The following is a 20,886-nucleotide window of genomic DNA, read 5'->3' as shown; positions in this document are numbered from 1 at the left end:
TGAAAGAGAACAGATAAAACTGTAAGTTGTGCAAGGATTATTGGCTAAATATCAGTTTTGTTTTTCCCTTTGTGATGAGATATGAGTGCCGCCTTAAAGCTGAGGTTCCAGTCTTGTGACTGCTAAAGGGTAAAACCTTGAGGCATTATCCCATCGCACAAAGGGTCATTTTTTCCATTTGCGCTTAAAAAAACTCCCATACTTCAGACTTGCCTGATGTGGGTTTCCTTACAGTAAACTGACCGTTTTCTAATGCAAGCTGAAAAACAGCACATCTTCACTCTGCTCTCCCATGTTAGTAAAGCCCACTCTGAGGACTGTTATTCAGATGATGTACGCACAGAATGTAAAAAAAAAGCATGTGGAGAAAAGCACTGGTTATGCTTTCAGGATGTGTAACAGTCGTACTGGCTGTACCGGTGCTCAATAAGTATGAGGAAATCACAGATATGCTATTCCGAAATATTGTTGGGACTTGAAAATGCTGTATTGTTAGCCTGCCCTACTGCGTTTTATTCGGAAATGTATTCCTATGCGTTAAGAAATTTGGTCATGTCCTGCAGTACAGCTGTGGGAATGCAGACCTTTAGCGAATTTTTATAGCCTGCTGCACCTCGGGTTTTTGTCGTTGCATGCTTTGCGCCTCCAATTGCAAAAAACTGAAAAAGCAAATTAGGTCAGTCGAGGGCAGGGTTTCTGTTGAGCTGACAGTAGTGTAAATGTTGTCTTGATAACAACAGAGACTTTTAAAGATGGAGAGACTAGTGGTCACTATATGGCTTCATAAATTTTGAACATCCCAATATTATTAAATATTACAATTCCAACAATATCAACAGCAATGCTCGCGCACAATACGCAGCTGATTCTGTGGTTGCCTAGTGACATAAAAAAAACATGTGTCAACAATTAATGGCAGTGTGGTGCACCTTGTGTTCCCAGAATGGAAAAGTGCATTTTGTGTGATCGGCCACCAAATCAAACAGTTATGAATTGCCATAAGATTGCACTGAGTTTTACCTTGATTTTGCATTGTTTTTATCTCTCTTGGGAAATGTGCTTTAGTGACTCGAAACCAAGAGCTTTGCATCACAAATACAACATCGTACAAAGTGAGCTATCGAGCAAACTGACCAAACCAGAGCAATTGTCCATATGTAGATAGAAAGTTGAGGCAAATGAATCAGATTACAAATTATGGACATAGCTAAGGTGGTTTGTGTTATTTTTTTATTCTTGTGCATGAAACCACATGAAAATAATCCTTTATTCATGAAAAATATGTCCCTGTAACATCACACTGCCCTGTAGTAGTTTCTATCTAGAAACTACAGTCTAGCGAAGTACGTTTTTAAAGTTTTACAAAATAAAATGTAGGCTGTGGCACATATTTTCAATGAGCCTGTTTAGAAAAAAAATACAATAATTTTATTTATTGTATTATAATAAAAAAAATACTTTTAACTCAACAGGACATTTAACTCGAGATATTTATACATCATGCTAGTATTTGCTGAACTGCCTTTAAGTAATCAAATATACTTTATTTCATTTTCATTTTTGGGTGAAATGTGACCTGGAGATTCACCCAAGAGCAGCTAATGAGCTACGGATCTCAGGGTATTGATGATGTACCTCTTGACCAGTGTTGAGAGTCAGCTCTCTTTAAGAGTGCCTCCCTCGATAAATTGTACTTTGTGTCTGTTTGGTATAAGTTGTTCGATCCCCTGGCACTGCCAATATATTATATAACCGCTGACTTGATGCGGGATTAAACGATGACTTCACGAATGATGAAGCACTTTGTTATTGACCATGCACTTAGCTTGACCCTGCACAAAATGGTACAGCTGGTGCTTCGTTATTAATTCCTGGGTTATTCAGAAGTCAACTGTGTATCAAAGCCGCAATTCCTTCTGCTACAGCAAAGTATTATTTTGAAAGTGCAGCAATACAAATTACAGAAAATATCAACTGTATGTCAGTTTCCATTGATGTCTGCAGCAACAATCAGACTTTCACAAACAGAACCGCAAACAAGTCATCATATGTTTACTATAACTGACTGTTTTATATTTAAAAAACAAGAGTTTAGAAGTAGACATTTTTGTAATGATGTACTTTGTGCTTTATTATTTTTTTTCCTTCATTACAACATGGTGAAGAATGTTTATGTATACCTCATATGACCTGATGAAGCTCAGTACATTCTGTGAGTTTTAAATTAAAATGATTGAGAACAAAAATGTGCAAGCATGTGTGTGTTTTTTAAGTTGTGACATTTAAATAACTTACAAAGTACAAAATCTCAACCCCATTATTTAGATATTATTGTATAAAAAAAACATAGTAAAAATGTGCTTCATAAACCAATTTCCTTCACTCCATAAAAAACAATTCCTCAGTGAGATAAAATGATTAACACATGGAATAAAGTAGTGATATGCTGTCAATGGCATAGTAACGATTATTATTGATATCCACCAATATACTTTGGTGTGGTTTTACATGCCTAAAGGTGCGCTCACATTAGCCAAATCTCACAGGCTAAAAAGCATGCAGTTTTCTGTCATCAATACAGCAATTATACATGAACATGTACACAGTAAGTGTGGAGAGCATTTCTGATTTTGCTGGGAAAAAGCTCATTTAAAGGCCAAATGAGCAACTTAAGATGAAACGAAATTGATAGACAATGAAAGCATTGTCAAAAATAAATATATCTTAGAACACAGTGATAACTTTTTTTGTGAAATTCTGGATTTCAAAAACAAATTTTGAAAAAGCTGCACTAAATATAAACACATTTTTGGGTAAAATTTCACAGCCAATAAAGACTTGTTATCCTTCATAATGGTCTGTTACTGATTACAAATGACATAATGAACTTGTTTAATTTGTTCCCTGGTTAGCAAGAGATTGCCTGGCCATTCTATATTGACAACATTTAAAGCTAAACCATTCCACATCATCATATTTTAGAAAGAAAAATAAAAGCAACAAATAAGATTTACAGAGAATCGAATGATTAATATGCTGCCATTGTGGGCATCATTTGTGGTCATCAAATTCATAAACTCTAATCTGATGAGCATTTCAAAACACTCACCTTCATAGACCACTGACTGAACTACTGACATATATGGCACACAAAATGGTAAACACTTTTGAGTTTCAAAGTTGTCAATGAGGGTATATGCACACAGACTTCAACTTTTTAGCCAGCCGGCCCGCTGGCTTCCGGTGAACTGACTTTCTATTTCAAAATTGCCACATTTAAGATCTGTTTTCTTTAAAAATCTGTGATCTTCACTGCCTAATAGATATTTGATATAAAGCGAGTCTCAGACCGGACAAAAAGCACTGCATTCAATTACATTTCTCCCTGCCATCCCTTTAAAATATGAACATTTATTTTACCTCAGTATTTTGAAAGGAGTTTCTGTGCTAGCGTGCTGGTTCTGGTGGTTACATGGTCTGTCTGCTTGCTTTACACTTAAACAACTAAATAAATGCTTAAGTTTATTTAACTGTGTATTAATTACATTACGATGTTGATACTGTAAAAGAAACCTTATAAAATTTAATTTAGTCACAGAAACCTTTAACCAGAAGTTTACCTTTGGCTAAAAAAACCCTAGCTGTGCATATAACCCATTTTGTGGATGAATTCTGTAGAATTCCCAGTAGACGTGTGTGTGTGTGGGTACAAACCCATCACATAGCAAAACCTTTTATATGGAAGAAGAAAATCTTTGCGTTTACAACTATGCTTATTAGTACTTATCATAATCATCTAATAGCTGCGTTTTCAAAAGAATGTGTTTGCTACATTGTTATGACCCTATCATGACTCATTACAAAATTGTAATTGGTTGATTTATCAGTAACGTGGACTCCGGCAAGTCTTTGGCCAATGAAAGCTGCAAAAAGAGTCCTCCAGACATTTTTGCCTTGAGTCTTAAAATAAGTCCATGTAAGATTATGTCATAGCAACTAATGCTAAAAGAAAAAGCCACTAAAGTGCCTATAGACACTTGCCTTCAGAATAGCCAGGGTGTGTTTAAGCTCACTAAAAACACTTTAGTGCACACACAACCTAAAACTTGCACCCCAGCTTAAAAAGAAAACGAGACAAACAAAAGATGAACAGGAATAGTTGAATTAAATATTGAAACGATTTCTAAAACAAAGTAAGAAAGAGATACAATTAGGTCAATATAAATGCACTTTATACATAAGATATGCGCTCAAGTTTTATCTGGAAATAAAGTAAGCCAATGTGAGGCATGTAAAGCACTGAAAAGGTCTTTGGAGTTCACACGCACACCTACTGCAGGGAATTACAGCTGATACATACAGAGAAGAGGAGAGGGAAGAAGACTGCCGTCGACTTCTCCCTTTCTTCAAATGTATCTTCAGACTTCCACATGAAGTCCATCTGTAACAAGGCGATGTTGTGTTCTCCAAACGTCCCTCCATTAGTCCACTTTCAGCACACTGTAGATTTTATTTACAAAGAAGAAGCAGGCAAAGAAGCCTATAGTACCTAAATAAAAGAAAAAATGTGTGAGAATTAATACAAAAAATATGATAACCAGTGGACCGGCCAACAAAAATCACCTTTTTTAGTACATACAGTTGATGTCAGAATTTTTAGCCCTCCTTAATTATTAGTCCCCCTGTTCATTTTTTCCCAATTTCTGTTTAACAGAGAGAGGATTTTTTTCAACACGTCTAAACATAATAGTTTTTATAACTCATCTCTAATTTCTGATTTATTTTATCTTTGCCATGATGACTTTCAAGACACTATTATTTAGCTTAAAATTACATTTAAAGGCTTAACTAGGTTAATTAGGTTAACTAGTCAGGTTAGGGTAATTAGGCAAATAATTGTATAACGATGGTTTGTTCAGAAAACAGTTGAAAAAAAAAGTAGCTTAATGGGGCTAATAATTTTTACCTTCAAATGTTTTTTTTTTAATAAAATCTGCTTTTATTCTAGCCGAAATAAAAAAGAAGATTTTCCTCGGAAGACAACATTTTATCAGACATACTGTGAACATTTTTTTGCTCTGTTAAACATCACTTGGGAAATATTTAAAAAATAAAATAAAAAAAGATTCAAAGTGGGGGGGCTAATAATTTTGATTTCAACTATATATGTCACAAAATGTACTTGACTAACTGCCGGTGAACAGATTACGAAACAGTACTTTTCTTGAAATCACATTTGGTTGGCATTTTGTAAGATAGCCATCTATTAATAGAGCCATTTAAATGAAGGGAATTATCTGACCGAGCTAAACTGAACTGTGTGCAACGAAGCACAGCATTAAATTTAATCATCGCTGGGGCGGCAGTGACAACCAATCAACAATAGGTCTGATTGAAATCTTTAGCTCTGAATCTATTTTGAGATGCATTTATATACACACGCTTTTCAGCCTCCCCCTCACCTTCCACACACACACACAAATGCTTTCACTGTATCTCAGTTCACTCAGACTCTGCAAAAGTCATGCTAGTTTTGGCTGAAACAACTGTTATTTTAAGACGTGCAACTGAGAGTGTAATGGCGATCCAGCAAGGCTTGTTTCGCTCATGCCTTACATTTTCACCCCTCATGTTGCTATAACAGCCATAGCCAGGGATCCTAAAGCATCTAGTAGAATCCATGGCAACAGATAGATTGTGTCTAATATCCACTCGTAAAAAAAAGATGCCACCATGAGAATTGCTGAAATTGCACTGGGTTGTTGTTGTAAAAGTGCAAGTATTAAACCTCCGTCTGGACAAAACGTTGCTGAAGAGCCTGACCTATTTTACCAAGTCAATCATTCATCGGAACTGTTGTAAATCTTTTTTTTCCTTCAGGCTGTGTGAGGAAAACCTGTTACAAGGCTAGAAGTGATATTTACCTGCCATTTGGCAAGACTAAGCGGGCATAAGTAAGCGGGTGTAGATGCTATCACCTTCACAGCTGTTTATGGTTGGCAGACAGCTGGCCACTTCTCGCCACCTCCACCTCAGCATATCAATGAGGGGAAGCGACAGACATTTGATTAAGGCCGTAGGGAGAGCTGCTATCTTTCAACAACAACAATGAAGCGTGAGGAATATTTATAAGCATCACAATTAACCTCAGCCTAAACACAGCATGACCTGTACAAGAACAAACCAACCAGAACTGGTCACCCGCCAAATGAAAGGACCAACATGGACATGCACCACACCATCTAAATGAGCAAAATCATGAATATTTGAGACAATATTTTAAATACAGTTAAAGCGGGAAAACAGTTTGCTTTCTACTTTACAATGAAAAAATTGCTGACTTTCAGGGACAGAAAACAAATCCTGAAGCTTTTGATTGGTGCTTTCCTATATTCACTTGGGGCCAGTTGCACCAGCAAGACTTGATGTGATGTTAAATGGCACTTAGTTATACTTTTAAAGTGTAAACCTGCATGATTATTTGGTTAAAGGCTTTTAAAATGCTAAAATTATACTGATTTGGCTTTAAACCCTTGATCCAGATTTCCTTTCTGGCTGTCAGTGACAGAGAAACAGTGATGTACAGTAACTGTATAAAACAGCTTTAGTCTTTCCAAGTGCACATTCTGTAAAATTATTGTTTCTATTTAAAAACAAATATCAAAATATTGGGGGTGATAGTAAATGGAAAAACTATAATAGTAAATATTTAATATATATAACTGTCAAAAGTTTGGGATGATTTTTTTTATTGTTTTTTTTAAGAAAATTATTGTGTTCATCAAGGTGGCATTTATTAAATATAATTTGTTAAATAGTTAAATACTTATTTATTAAATATTTATTTGTTTAATAATTGTATGTTGTAGTATGTATTAACATTAATAATATATATATATATATATATATATATATATATATATATATATATATATATATATATATGTGTATACATGTGTATACGTGTGTGTGTGTGTGTGTGTGTGTGTGTGTGTGTGTGTGTGTGTGTGTGTGTGTGTGTGTGTGTGTGTGTGTGTGTGTTTAATAAATCTGTTTTGTTCAAATGCACCAAAATATATTACCTATATTAATCATTTTCAAAATGGAAATGGATATATTTAGTTGTCTATTCTGAATGAATCTCAATGTCTCAATTCTCAATGTATCAGAATTATGCAGGTCTATTCCATTACATTAACCTACTTGCAGTCAAATGCAATAATGTTAGAAAATGATGTTACAAAAACCATCTTTGGGCTGTATGCACTCCTGAACATGTTTGCAATGCACATTACTCAAGGATTACAACAGTCAAGTTTGAAGTTGATAAAATCCTTTTATCAAAGTTGCCTTAAAAATTCATTCTTGTATAGGACAATTTAGACGCACTTTTTGATCCACTTAAAAAATCTGTTGATTTTTTTAAAGTTAAAAGTTAAAAATAAAAGTAAAATCCACTGTTTTATTTTATTTATTTTTGCGCTATTCGGGAGCCATGTGCCACCCTGCTTCTCTCTCTCTCTCTTGACTGAGAGCTGCAATGGCCAGTGTTAGCTAAGTATATGACTGAAGAGAAAGGTAAAAAGTAATCCAAAAACACATACAATTAATGACAACTGAACAAAGCAAAAGCTGAATCCCCAACATTTAAGGAGTTTTAGAAATCCTGGCCAGAAAGATGACATGTCCAGGAAAACAGGATGTATGGTCAGCCTACTTTATCGTAAGCAAAAATGCAGCCTCTAAAGTGTACACTGCTTCTTATTCCTTCATATTCAACTTGTTGGACATGGACATGTTTTGTCAACAACGTACAATGTAGTGTGCTTATTATAGTGCCTCAGTATATTAGCTGTGTTTATAGTGGTGATACTCTTTTAATATTATGTCAACACTTCTGGGGCCCATTTTGAGGCTCTACAATTTTCAAGGGCCGTCCCCGACTTTTGTTTCACAAAGCTTAAAGGAACGATACCACTCTTCACATACCTGTGAAAACGAAGAAAATGAGCACCATGATCAAGGTGTACCCAAAGTAGAGGATGGTGCTCGCAGCCCCTATGATTTGTAGTTTTGAGAAGAAGTAGTGCACCGCATAGACAAACAGATACACCGCTGTAAAACCACTGGTCAGGAATGATCGCCACCACCAATTATAGTCCTGTCAAATACAAAGAAAAAGACTTCAAGATTAAAAAAAGATTAAAAGCACATGCATTTGATACAAAGCAAAATGCATTTTGGGTAAATTTTCAATGCTGTAGACTCAACAAAAGTCCACTAGATGACTTTGGAATTTGACCCCTATAAGAGCTCATTTGTCCCATTTTTGACAATATGCCATCACAAATTGTGAAAATAACCGATAGAAGAAGACAAATTTAATTTTTAGTTATTTACATGGACAAATGGAAATGAGCTGACCAGTTTGTTATTTGCCTATAGGCCACAGGTTTTAATTTGAACAAACTCCTTATTGTTTTTGTTCAATAATAGATTATAATAAATTAGTATTTTAAAAAGTGGGTGTCTGGTAATTACCATAAATCTAGTTAATTTTATTAAACTATTATAACTAATATATATTACTATATTTTATCCACAACCTACAGAAGAAAAATAGTAGTTGACAGTTACATTCAAAAAACATGCAAATAAAAAGCCATCAGCCTTTTTTTGCAACCCTGGGGCAATCATGTTATATTAAAGACACAGAGCACATTGATTGTATGGCACCAGGTTAAAGTTTCTGGAACCTTCACTGCACTCATGTACATCAAAAATAAGTACAGGCCACAACTGAACATAAAGGATGGTCTCCGAGTGGCATTCTCCAAAATTTAACAATGAATAGACTAGGGGCTATTGGTAAGTGTGCGTTGTTGTTTGCAAGGTTTATTTATTTATAACAACCTCAGAGGATATAGAGGGTCACGAGCCACTGGCATTCTTATTTTGGGGGTCATGGGCTAAAAACCTTTGACAACCCCTGATTAATAAAACTGTAATAACATTTATAAACATTCATTCATTCCTTTATTTTCTTTTTCAGCTAAGTCCCTTTATTAATCTGGGGTTGCCACAGCGGAATGAACCACCAACTTATCCAGCATATGTTTTAAGTAGGGGATGCCCTTCCAGCTGCAACCCATCACTGGGAAACCTCCATATACACTCATTTATACACATACTCTATAGACAATTTAGCTTACCCAATACACCAACACCAAATGTTTTTGGACTTGTGGGGGAAACCGGAGCAGTCGACATTCATAAATACTTTGTGACAATTCACTTTGACAAAATTGTAGGAAACATTTCCGTTGCATCTAAAAAGTGTGGTTATGATCACCATCCGACAAGCTAATCCAGCAAAGATCAGTGCTTAAAATGTCACTAATGACCCGTTTCGGTATGCTTTTATGGCCGTTCCCACTGTCAAAAGGTAGCAAAAAAGCTAACTGTACCGTACCACTTTTTGGGTACCCTTTTCACAGCGTGAGCAATTTCGCTTTCTCCAGAGAGCTCATGTGTGTCACTGTGCATCTATATTTGAAATAACGAACTTCTTGAGCTCATGATAATAATGTGCGCGGAATTACTGAGGTGCTTCTAACACCCGATCCTTTCAGAAACTGACAAACTTGAGAGTGAAGAAACAAAGGAGAAGCCGGAAAAAACAAAGGAACAAATGATTGTTTCAGCAACCCAAAACATGAACAAACTGCCATGTTAACTATTACCATCACTTTTTGGACTATTATGAACTTGGAATGACCAAATTACTTTCTAACAAAAGGTAACGTGCTGATGAAGATTAAAGTTGGAGATTAAAGAGAGAGGATTGCTCTGACTGTAGGCTTTTTGTTGCATGTCATTTTTGAACCCAAATAAGGACTAAATATATGCTGGGTGCAGTTTTTCTGTAATTGGTAACATGTCAGAGACTTTAAGGGTCTGTATGTGTTCATATATGTTCCATTTATTTATTTTATATAATCGCAAGCGTTACAGTAGGCTATTTGGCATTCATTCATCATTGATCTGCAGTTATAATCAAATCATGTTCATAGAAAGGTTAGTAATGAATATTTATACACAAGTATTTATGTGTATAAAGCATCTGTTTTGTGAGTACAGCTTCTCATATGATATGTGAACAACCTGTATAGCTTTACTTTGACATTGACATTGACTGTACCAACCCATACTATACCACTCAGTGGAAATCAGCCATAAAATGCAGGATTTGAACCTCATGATTTAATCGAAAACAAGGCAAATAACTGCAAAAATGTCCAATCTTTGAGGAAAAAGAACCACTTCCAATAGGCGGGCTCTGGGACTGAGAATAGGCTATAAAAATATAAAATTTCACATCTGACAAAAATCAGTCTTACCTCTGCACATAAATGAAAGTAGCAGAGCAGAACAGTGGCCTCAGAGCAGGTAATGACGAGGATGATGAAGACCAAGAATAGAAAGCCAAACATGTAATACATCTGATGAGACCTGCAGAGAGAAATGTGAACACACAGTTAGGGCCAAAACATTTACTCTCAGACTATCTGGTATAAGCACGACATAATTTCAAATGATACCAAATGCTGTTGAGGATGAAGAAGAGCTGGATGAAGATGCAGCCGAAGGGCAGGATGCCACCCATGATGATGCCCGGCACAGGCTTGGTGAAGAAGGACTGCTGAGGAATTTGGCGTGGGATCTGGTTTGTTCGCACTGGTGGCTCGATGCCCTGTTAAAACAAGGAAATAAAAACACACCCACATTCAGATCATCGTGCATGACAAAGTGCCAAAAGAAAAAGCTCACACAGATGGGAAGCGCAATAGCAGCTGATACAAAGAGATATTCTGACATATTTATGTGTACACAAACACAGAAATTCTGGTGCATCAAATCCTCTGAGCCTATTATTAAATGAAATAGCATCGAAACCACAAGTGTTGAATCAGCATTCAGGAACAATGAAAACTCTTAAGAACAATTGTTTGCTTTATAAAGGGATGCTCACTGGTTTTTTGAAGCCAAAGTATGCGCCCACAAAAGTGAGAGGAACTGAGATGCCAAACCACAGCGCCAGAATAGCCACAAGTGTACCAAAAGGAACAGCAGCAGAGGAGCCCTCAGTCCACAGGATGAGATTCATCAAAAAGAAATCCACAAACACAATCCTGCCAAAAAAAAAAGAGAGAAAGGGAGACATATCTTTCAAACCACATACTGGCATACAACATTTTCTTTCTGTTGTCAGGTTTACTCTTGTTTCCGGTGAAGAAAGTTTTCAACATACCCCGGACACAAAAATGCGGTGAGAAGTACATTGGTTTTCCATTTTTCACCACCAAAAGCTGAGTAAACAAAGGAAATTGATTGGATAAAGCAGCAGTTGAAATGACAGTTTATTACTATTTAGCATTTCCACACCTTGGAATTATAAGGTTATATCTGCATTCTGAATGATTTTGAGATATTGAGCTTCAAAGTTTTTTGCATTCCATAAAGCAAGCAATGTGTGTGTAATAGTTCTCTTTCATACATTAACATGACAGAGACCCTAAATGTACTTTAAATGCAAATCATTAAAGTTCTCTTACACAAACTGGGGTAAAACAAACAGGACAAATGCACATAGAACCTTATAATTCTAAAAAGGTCATTTTCTACTTGAAATTATAAGGTTCTGTCTGGCAGATCATTCATTAAATCAAGAAACACAATCACGAAAAATAGAAATTGGTGTTGTAACAATATGTTGATGCTTGAGAAAGTAAAATTTTTGGCTTTCTATAACATTTATTTAATGTTTTAGGATGAATATATTTTCTTGTTCAAATTAAGCATACAAAGCGGTGTTAAATATTTTATCCAGTTGAGCTGTGAAATGTATGTAATTAATAAGGTAACATTTATTGAATGATATGCTTTGTATGAACTAGTGAATTATATTTATTGAATTATATGTCCGATGAATTAAATTAAGTATTTGCTCTTTAAGGCTTAATATCAAAGAAAACAGACATTGAGCAAACGAGCTATAATAAACACTGAAAAATGTTATATACATATATAAATACACAAAAATTATATATTTTACAATTAATATATTACATTTTTCTAATTACTGTTTCTTTTTCAACAATGTAAATTGTAAATATTTAACATTTCGTCTCAATGTCAAAAAATGCTTTAAATCATCACATTTACACACATCTTTTCAGTTTCAGGTTTCTTTTCAATTTTGTGTGATGTGGGATTATTAAATAGACTCTGATTTTGTGTTTCTTTCTGGTCTTTCCCGCTGTCATCGGAGCAATCCGGCGAAATCACAAAAAAAAAAAGCTGATCCTGATGACTATGTAGATAAATAGATTTTTTTGCTTTTTTTTTTTTTTTAAATAAAAGGTCTTAAAACGTAATCAACTTATTTTAAAAAAAAATCACATAAATGTAAATAAGTTGTCATTTAATAAGAATATCAATTTTGACAAAAATGTCAGATAGAACCTTACATTTCTAAGGTGACGATATTTCAAATGACAGCTCCCCCAAAAATGAATCTTCTGTCATCATTTACTCACCCTTCACTTGTTCCAATCCAGTAATCATTGATGTCCATAGTATTTGTTTTTACTAATATGGACATCAATGGTACCTGTTTTCAGTTTTCTTTAAAATAAAAACATCTTTTGTGTTGAAACAAAAAAAGAAACCCATAAAGGTTTGAAACCATTTATAAAATAAAGTGTGTAAATTTACATTTTTGGGTGAACTATCCCTTTATTGGTTATTTTCCCTGACTAAATATTCAGGGAATTAATTAATTAAACAAATAAATAAATAAACACCTTAGAAATGATTAAAATAAATTTCCTTGCAATATATTCTTACTTTTATAGAGTCTGGAAGAAACATATCCAGCAGGTGTGCCAAGAAGAACCCATAGTACCACTGCACAGGTCATGAGAGCCCCTCTGTTGGCTGGAGACAGGAACCCCAGACAGGCCAAAACTGCAAAAAAAAGCAGGATCAGCATTTGTGTTGATTTACAACATTACAGACTTTTCAACTTTTTTTAAAGTGTCTAAATTAAGAGAGCAGTTTTAAATCGTGAGTGAACATTTCAATGCTGCCTGCGGTGCTTTTGGAAATAAATCTAAATATGTGCTGTGTATTTTCCTCTCAATAACAAAGTATACATAAAACTCGATAACTGAGTGCACCCCATTTTGAAAATGAATATTTTTATCCATTTCTCAGTGAATATAGGCATTGTATTTTTGTGCATTTAAACAAAACAGATTTATTAAACAGATATATTTAATAAAAATATATTTTAGTCACCAAACATATTTAGAAATTGAAAGATAAAACAATTAAATTCAAGCAAAATATTGCAAAAAAATAATTACAAAATTTCAACTACATTTTTTCAATTTTTTAGCTTCTCTTGATTTTTCCTCTTTTTTAAATTTGTATTTAATATTTTTCAATAATATGTAAATTTGGGTATACTAGTTTTTGAACCATTATCGTAATTTATTTTGTTAGATTTTGCTTTAGTACTGATTTTAAATACATTAATTCTAATGTATATGCACAAACATAATATTGCATAGCTTACTATATAAAATATGAATTTAAAAGATTTGTGAGGGGTGTGTTTATATATGCTGTGCATTGTATGAGTTAAAAAAGCTTCTAACAATAGCAAAATTTATGTTAGCCAAATTCTGCAAATCAGCACTACATAAACTACAGTAGACTACAAAATTAACAAGCTTTAAACAGGAAAATTATTGAAAGTCTTCTATTATTTTTGAGTGAGATCCTACTGATCTAATTCAATTATCTATGCTAAGCTAAGCTAAAAGTGCTCCCACCAGAGTCGGAGATCGACTAAATGTATTCAATTCTATTTTCAAAAAGCAAGGATCTTTACAGTATTCACTTTATCATTTACCACATTCAAATTTGAAGTTTTAACCTCCTAATGAATATTTTGAAGCAGAGGTTTGGATGAATCAATTTTCAGTGGAAGGCCAGGAATCTCATAGATTTCATTGAAAACATCTTGGCTGTTTGAAGATGAACAAATTTCTTATGGGGTTGTAATGACATGAGGCTGATTATTTAAAGGATACAGTGCTCAGCTCAATTGAGTTCACCCCATTTTGCAGGCAAATATTTTTATCAATTTCTCAGTGAATATAGGCAATGTATTTTGGTGCATTTAAACCAAACAGATTTATTAAACAGATTTATTTATTAAAATAATAACCGAGCATATTTAGAAATCGATAAATAATAAAACTGCACTAAAATATAGCAAAAATAAATAAATAAATAAATTACAAACTACAATACTTCAACTACAGTTTTTCAATTCAGTTCCTCCTCTTGATTTTTCTTAGTTTTTAAATTTCATGTTTTCCTATAACATATAAATTTGGACGTACTAGTTTTGGACTGTTATCTTAAGTTGTTTTGTTAGATAATCTCCAGATTTTACCTCAGTACTGACTGATCTAATGTATATACACAAATATAATATTGTACAGCTTCCTATTAAAAATATGAATTTAAAAGATAGATTTGTAAGGGCTGTACTTAGATATGTGAAGCGCTGTAATTAGCATTAATAGGAAAATAAAGGATTTACATTTTAGAGTGAACTAACTCTTGCACTTACAAAGGGTGATGAAGGTCATAGTGAAGATCTGAGTGCCCTGTCCGAGAAAGACAGACAGCAGCATACCCATCCTAGGTGCCCTAAACACGTCACCATGAACCTGTTTCCAGCCTGACTCCTCTTGGGCTTCCTCCTGCCAAAGATGTAACATATCTCGGCATGAGCTTACAAGACTGTCATCAGATAAAAGTTGTCAAACAAAGTCATTTAATTCTGCAAACACTTGGTGGAGTATCTCATGTATGCATTATGTTTTCATTGGAAACCAGGTTCCTTATTTTTGTTATTTGATTAGTGAGCGTGCCAATGTAAAATTACAGTTTTTACCATACAAAAGGAAATTCCCAGAAGCCAAACAATCACCAAATAATAATCACCAGTGACAGCATAAGCTATAATAAGCTTACATAGGTAACGTTTGCACCTGGAGGGATCTTAACCCAGTCTGCCTATGAATGTCACAACAGAGGATTAATTGACTAGAGGTATTCTTATGATTATAAAATGAGGAAAATATTAACACACTAAAACTTCTGTATGAGCAGGATTGTCTGTTTGTCTTGTTTAGGATCTACATGACACAGGGAATTATCATCTCAAACTAAACATAAGATATTAATTGGAAGTTTGCTTTAATCTTTCTGTAGTTATGTGGGAGTGTCAGATCTGTTGACAAAAGGGATTGTTTTGTGACGTTAGCCTTAAAGGTCATTCACTTCTATTATCTAGATTAAAGCAGGAATGAAAACAATGTGAATTCAAGATACCTGATCAAGCTGGTTGTACCGGGCAATATCCTTGTGCAATGTCCTGAGCATGATCATGGCCACCATGCCAGACAGGAATAGTACAATAACCAAAGAATTTGAGATGCTGAAAGAAACAAATTGAAGATCAATTATTAATTTACAATGAAGAAGCCTTCTAATTCATGATTTTATGGTTTGGTTAAGCAGTGTGTTCTTACCTGAACCATTGGATATTGGTGTGAGGCATGGAAACCAAAATGTAATCCCATCGAGATGCCCATCTAATGGCATTATTTTGCTAAAAAAGATGACAACGGCTCTTTTAAAACTCTGTTGTACATTGGATCAACAACAACAACAACAAAAATTGCAATTTAATCGATTCTATAAACAAACTTACTGTAAATGTAACAGAGTAAGTGTAAGTCATTTTGAAATTACTGTTGAATTCGTATGGTATTTCCATGGGAGGGCCTTCACATGATGGTTTTTCATGATCACTATGCATGATGCTATTTAAGACACAACAAAAATATTACTTTTGTCAAACATATACAACACACAAATTGAAATATTGTTCTAAGACAAAAATAGATTCTTAAACACACACACACACACACACACACACACACACAGTGTAAAACCCAACAGTCAACTTTATCAAATGAAATAAGTGTGGTTAACGCAAAATCTACTGAAGGTTCTACTCATTTGAAAACAGTTTTGACCTCAGTGTTGAAGGTAATGAGTTAAATACCTCATGACTTCAACTTAAATGGAGTAAGTTCCCAGTATATAGATTATTTTTTAAACTTATATGGTCTGTAGTAATCGCTTTCCTCAAAACGGTTTGAGCTGTCTTAACTTTTTGGGTTTTACAGTGCTCAAATTGTTTTATTTACTCAAATAGATTAAGTTTACAGTACTCATTAGGATTAGTTTTTGAACTTAAAGGGTTTGTTGCAATCTATTTCCTCAAATGATTTGAGTTACCTTAGATTATTGGGTTTTACAGTGCATATACTGGAGAGGAGATAACTAAAGTTTTCATCTATGTGCATTAGCTTTCTTACTAATGTATGGTGGAAAAACAGTAGAATGAAGTTGCAATTAAAGTTAAATAAGAAAGCATCCTCACCAGTATATAGAACAGTTCTGTCTGGTTCTCGAATCTGATTAGCTGATATGCTTGCGATAATCTTCAATCTTAGAACTTGTACAGCCTCTTCATTCTTGTGTATTACTCCTCCCACATAGTGACAGGCAGATTATTAATCTCACTACAGTTTGACAAATATTGCAGCTGTTGGACAACATAATGTACTTTTAGAGGCTTTTTTTAAGCGAGAATGTAGTCGTTTAGATTGCAACCATGCAGTTTATTTACAGGAATTATGCCTATTTTAAATATTCATAATTTCATAGATTTTGCGCAACGGCGGCCAACTTATTGCTATTGAGCAAAGCAAAAAAGGTTGACGATCTGCCACAAGAAGGCAACAAAGACTGCATAATAATTCTTTAGCAGAGAAAAACTATTTCCTCAGCGCAAGCTTCAAACTAAAGATGAAAAAATTCATTATAAACCAGGTATATGATATTCTAAATCTCTCTCTCTCTCTTTTGTATTGTAGTGCTGTATTTTAACCGTAGTAATCTGGTAGTGTTTGCTTTGGCTTTTTGGGGGATAATTATTGTGAAATCCTGACTGCAACAGAGAAATACTGGAAAACCTCGGTAGGCTGATGGCATTTCATGCCGATATACAGCCATATCGCACTGCTACTCGTGTGATATTGCTCATATGCATAGATGGATAACTCTGAATTTTTCACCTGTGTACATTTGGTTAAATATTTACTGAGGTTTCTTCTTAATGTGTAATGAAAAACCGGTATCATTAAGTTTCAATTATAGTCAAATAAAAAAGGATGCTTGATGAAACTGGTCACAATAGGTGAAGACAGACTTCACATTAGCTCTGTAGGATACTACTTAAATTTAAGGTAGTTACAGAATGCTATTCAAAAATCCCACCTCCTGGGTTCCAGTGTAGCTCCCACAAGTCGAGCAGCCATCCCAGTCGTTTCATCTCCACTGTGGTAAACTATATTGATGTCCACGTGGTTGAAAACATAAAACGTGTTCTTCTTGTTGAAATCAGCCTAAAGGAGCAGAAAGACATTAGGAGCTAGCATTAAAAAGCTGCTCTCTACCTCACATGCTTATCTTTTGGTTACCATTATAGTAATTTTTTTTAATCAACTAAATATTAACATTGTGTCAATTTACATTGTCAAAGGCAACATTTTTAAACTCAGTTCCGGGAGGGCCGCAACTATGCACAGTTTATCTCCAACCACCTCTAATCACACCTGCTTAATAGTCTCAAGTATTTTTGAACAACTTGATTAGTTGAATCAACTGTGTTTGATTAGGGTTGGAGCAAAATTGTGCAGAGCTGCAGCCCACCAGGAATCGAGTTTGAGACCTATGGTCAAAAGAATAGTTTACCTAAAAATGTCAATTTTGTCAATGTACTTGCCCTCCTCTTTTCTCAAACCTGTTTTAGTTTATTTCTTTTGTTGAAAACAAAAGAGAATGTTTTGAAGAACGTTGGCAATCACCAGTCATTGACTTTCATAGTATTTTTTATTGTATTTTTTGTTCCTACTCAGGATGTCAATAGCTACTGGTTTCCAACATTCTTCAAAATGTATTTTTCTGTGTTCATCAGTAGAAAGAAACTAATTTAGAAAAGGTTAAGTATGAGCCAATGATGAGAAAATGTTCATTTTTGGGTGAACTATCCCTTAAATGTTTAATGACTTCACTTATGTTTAACAATTTAATTTACAATACAATATCACACAGGAACTCTTTAAAACTGTGGTCACACTGGACTTTTCTGCCCATAGACTTCCATTCATATGCACGCGACTGCGTGTGTCTGGAAACGCAAGCTCGTGTGTCAAGTTTCGCAGTTTGCTGCATTGCAAAGTTCAAGCTTGGGGAACTCTAACCTCCAAAATTGCATCACTAGACTGCGTGAGGCCAATCGAAGATCAAAACATGACCTCTCTGGACAGAAAATTAAAATATGGATCAATTGCTGGCTTTTTTAAATGTCTAATAATCTTGTTTAATCCCACCCCCTTTCACAGCGCCGTACTACAGAATTTCGCAAGCTCAGACCGCAGCTTAATTTAGCAAAGCTCTATCAGAGTATATGGTCTCAGTCAAGCACTGATTTACAGTCAATTAACATTGATTGAACACCAATTTTAGCTTTGAATTAATTGTATTCCATTATATCGAACTTTGAGAAGCATAATCAGATTATTTTTGTTCAATTAAGTGTTTCAGTAATTCATTAGTAGTTTAAGTTCCATTTTTTGTGGAAAATTTGTACCAGTGCAAAGCTTAAAAATGTTGTCGTCATCATCAATTAATTCATAGTAATATCACACAAGAGATATTTTCAACACTACATGAATTCAATCCATTTTCTCACACTTATTCGATAGATAGGAAACAGTGAAAACTTGCTTCAATCACTCGATACTAAGCACGACATTAGTGCATCTCTAATGAAGATTAAGCAGCTTTAAATGATTAATCTCATGTATCATCACAAATAAAAAATATCTTCATTAATCAGCAATTAATTCAAACAACTTAATTATTAGATTATTTACCAAATAAATATTTGATTCATCACATTAAATATAATTTTAATGACATTTCATTTGTTTTATCTGGTCACACAATCCCAGCTCATAACTCAAGTGGTGATAAACAGTGTCTCTCACATTGATAACACATGCATCCTTTGGCGTTCCTTCCTGGTTTACTAGACATCCAATAGGAAATCCTGGGTTGCAGATTTTCTGATCACCCTCCACAATATAACACCACGTTACGGGCATGTTGTCAACAATCCTGGAGAAGTGTTAAGGTATAGACCATATCAGTGAATCTGTTACTGTACAACACATGCCAAACCCTACAGTTACAGAAGTATTGTATGAAAGGTATTGTCTGTCTAAATAGGTTTTAGGCTCTTTTGGTTACGCAAGAAACTGCTAGACAATAAGAATGACATGACTTTCATACAACTGCTATCATGCCTGTAGGCAACAACGCCATCTAGACTTACCAGTGGTGCTGGTAGTTCAGGTCCATCCCTCTCTTTAGAAAGTCCAACTTTAACCTTTCCACTGCTGAAGTTGTGTTATATGATTTTGTGCAAACCTTCTGGCATGTCAAGTCATTCATAAACAAAAACTAGGAGGAAAATTTATAGTTCAGAATTTGATTGATTCGTTCATCACAAGAAGAAACATTAAATGTTGTAAAAACTATATGTCTGACATTATGTTTAAAAACAATTACTTAAACTAAACTAACAGTAATGTCTATGTACACATTCTCTAAATATGATGATATAATCATTAAAACGAGTGACACAAAACGGAAAATGTGTATGTCAGTTACAATCACATCTAGTAAAACTTGAAAAACAAGATTCCAGCTCTCGGAGACCACTATTGTCTTCCAAATGTCACTTTTACAAGCAAGGTGAAATACAACGAATACAAATAAAGTCTTACCTTGTAGGGGGATGTCTCGATTCTTTCTCCAAATAACACCTGCCCAAGATTTTCTGTGGGCCTTCTTTCATTTGTGTCTTTACAGAAATCAAACCTAAAGGAAGATGTTTCCATTTGTCAGACCTTATATACAAATTAATATAGATATGGCCAATCTTAAAACTGTAAAGTTCAAGCATACTTACGCATCATATTCATAAGGCAGGACTGATTCCACAGAGTCCAGTCTATTCACAAACAGCTGTATCTCATGCTGTGGAAATCATGACTATTATTATATATCAGCCATTCGTTTTGATGACATAATGAATACTTATTATGTGTTCTCATTCTGAACAGGAATTTGCAATTTAACATAAATGACTGTGTGTTATGCGCCAAATATGTGTACGTGGTGATAAAATAATAGCAAGTATAGCTAAACACCAATTTATCTCACCTGACATTCCTCTGCATCTCCAGTCGAGCTCTTCTTGCAAAAATTGACTGGTGCCAAACCCGGAAGGTAGAATGCAAAGCTCGAGTTGACTATAGTTAAACTCAACAAAAATATACAGTGTGGTTTAAGAGACTTCATTTTTTAAAGCAGCGACCTGCTAGGTTATCGGTTTACCCTGCTGGAGCAAACCATACAACTAACCGGACACAGAAAGTCAACAAGCCAACGAGCACTCAGCCTCTCCTGACTCGAAAAAGATTTGTATCAGTATCACTTCCTTACTGTGTTAGTAACCCCGCCCACTCGAGGCTCCCCCTCTACATCTACATCATTATTTATTGATGCACGGAACAGCTGGATTTACCATGTGCTGCC

At 34.6% G+C, this 20,886-nt stretch overlaps 1 protein-coding gene across 2 annotated transcripts; it reads right to left on the bottom strand.

The window, feature by feature from the left end:
- Positions 1-2,104: 2,104 nt before the first annotated feature.
- On the bottom strand, positions 2,105-20,809 carry tm9sf5 (transmembrane 9 superfamily protein member 5). Of its 2 annotated transcripts, NM_001423226.1 has the most exon segments (18): positions 2,105-4,549; positions 7,990-8,161; positions 10,401-10,512; positions 10,602-10,753; positions 11,033-11,192; positions 11,312-11,369; positions 12,910-13,029; positions 14,711-14,843; positions 15,118-15,159; positions 15,478-15,583; positions 15,678-15,757; positions 15,860-15,971; positions 17,497-17,624; positions 19,272-19,401; positions 19,619-19,746; positions 20,073-20,166; positions 20,258-20,325; positions 20,512-20,809. In NM_001423226.1, coding segments are annotated over 18 exon segments (2,001 nt in total). In that variant the 5' UTR covers positions 20,650-20,809; the 3' UTR covers positions 2,105-4,481.
- Between the last annotated feature and the right edge of the window lie 77 nt (positions 20,810-20,886).

The sequence above is a fragment of the Danio rerio genome, chromosome 14 (genome assembly GCF_049306965.1).
Source record: "Danio rerio strain Tuebingen ecotype United States chromosome 14, GRCz12tu, whole genome shotgun sequence".
NCBI lineage: Eukaryota > Metazoa > Chordata > Actinopteri > Cypriniformes > Danionidae > Danio > Danio rerio.
Note: the sequence above shows the minus strand (reverse complement) of the source record. Positions and strands in the feature narration are given on the sequence as shown.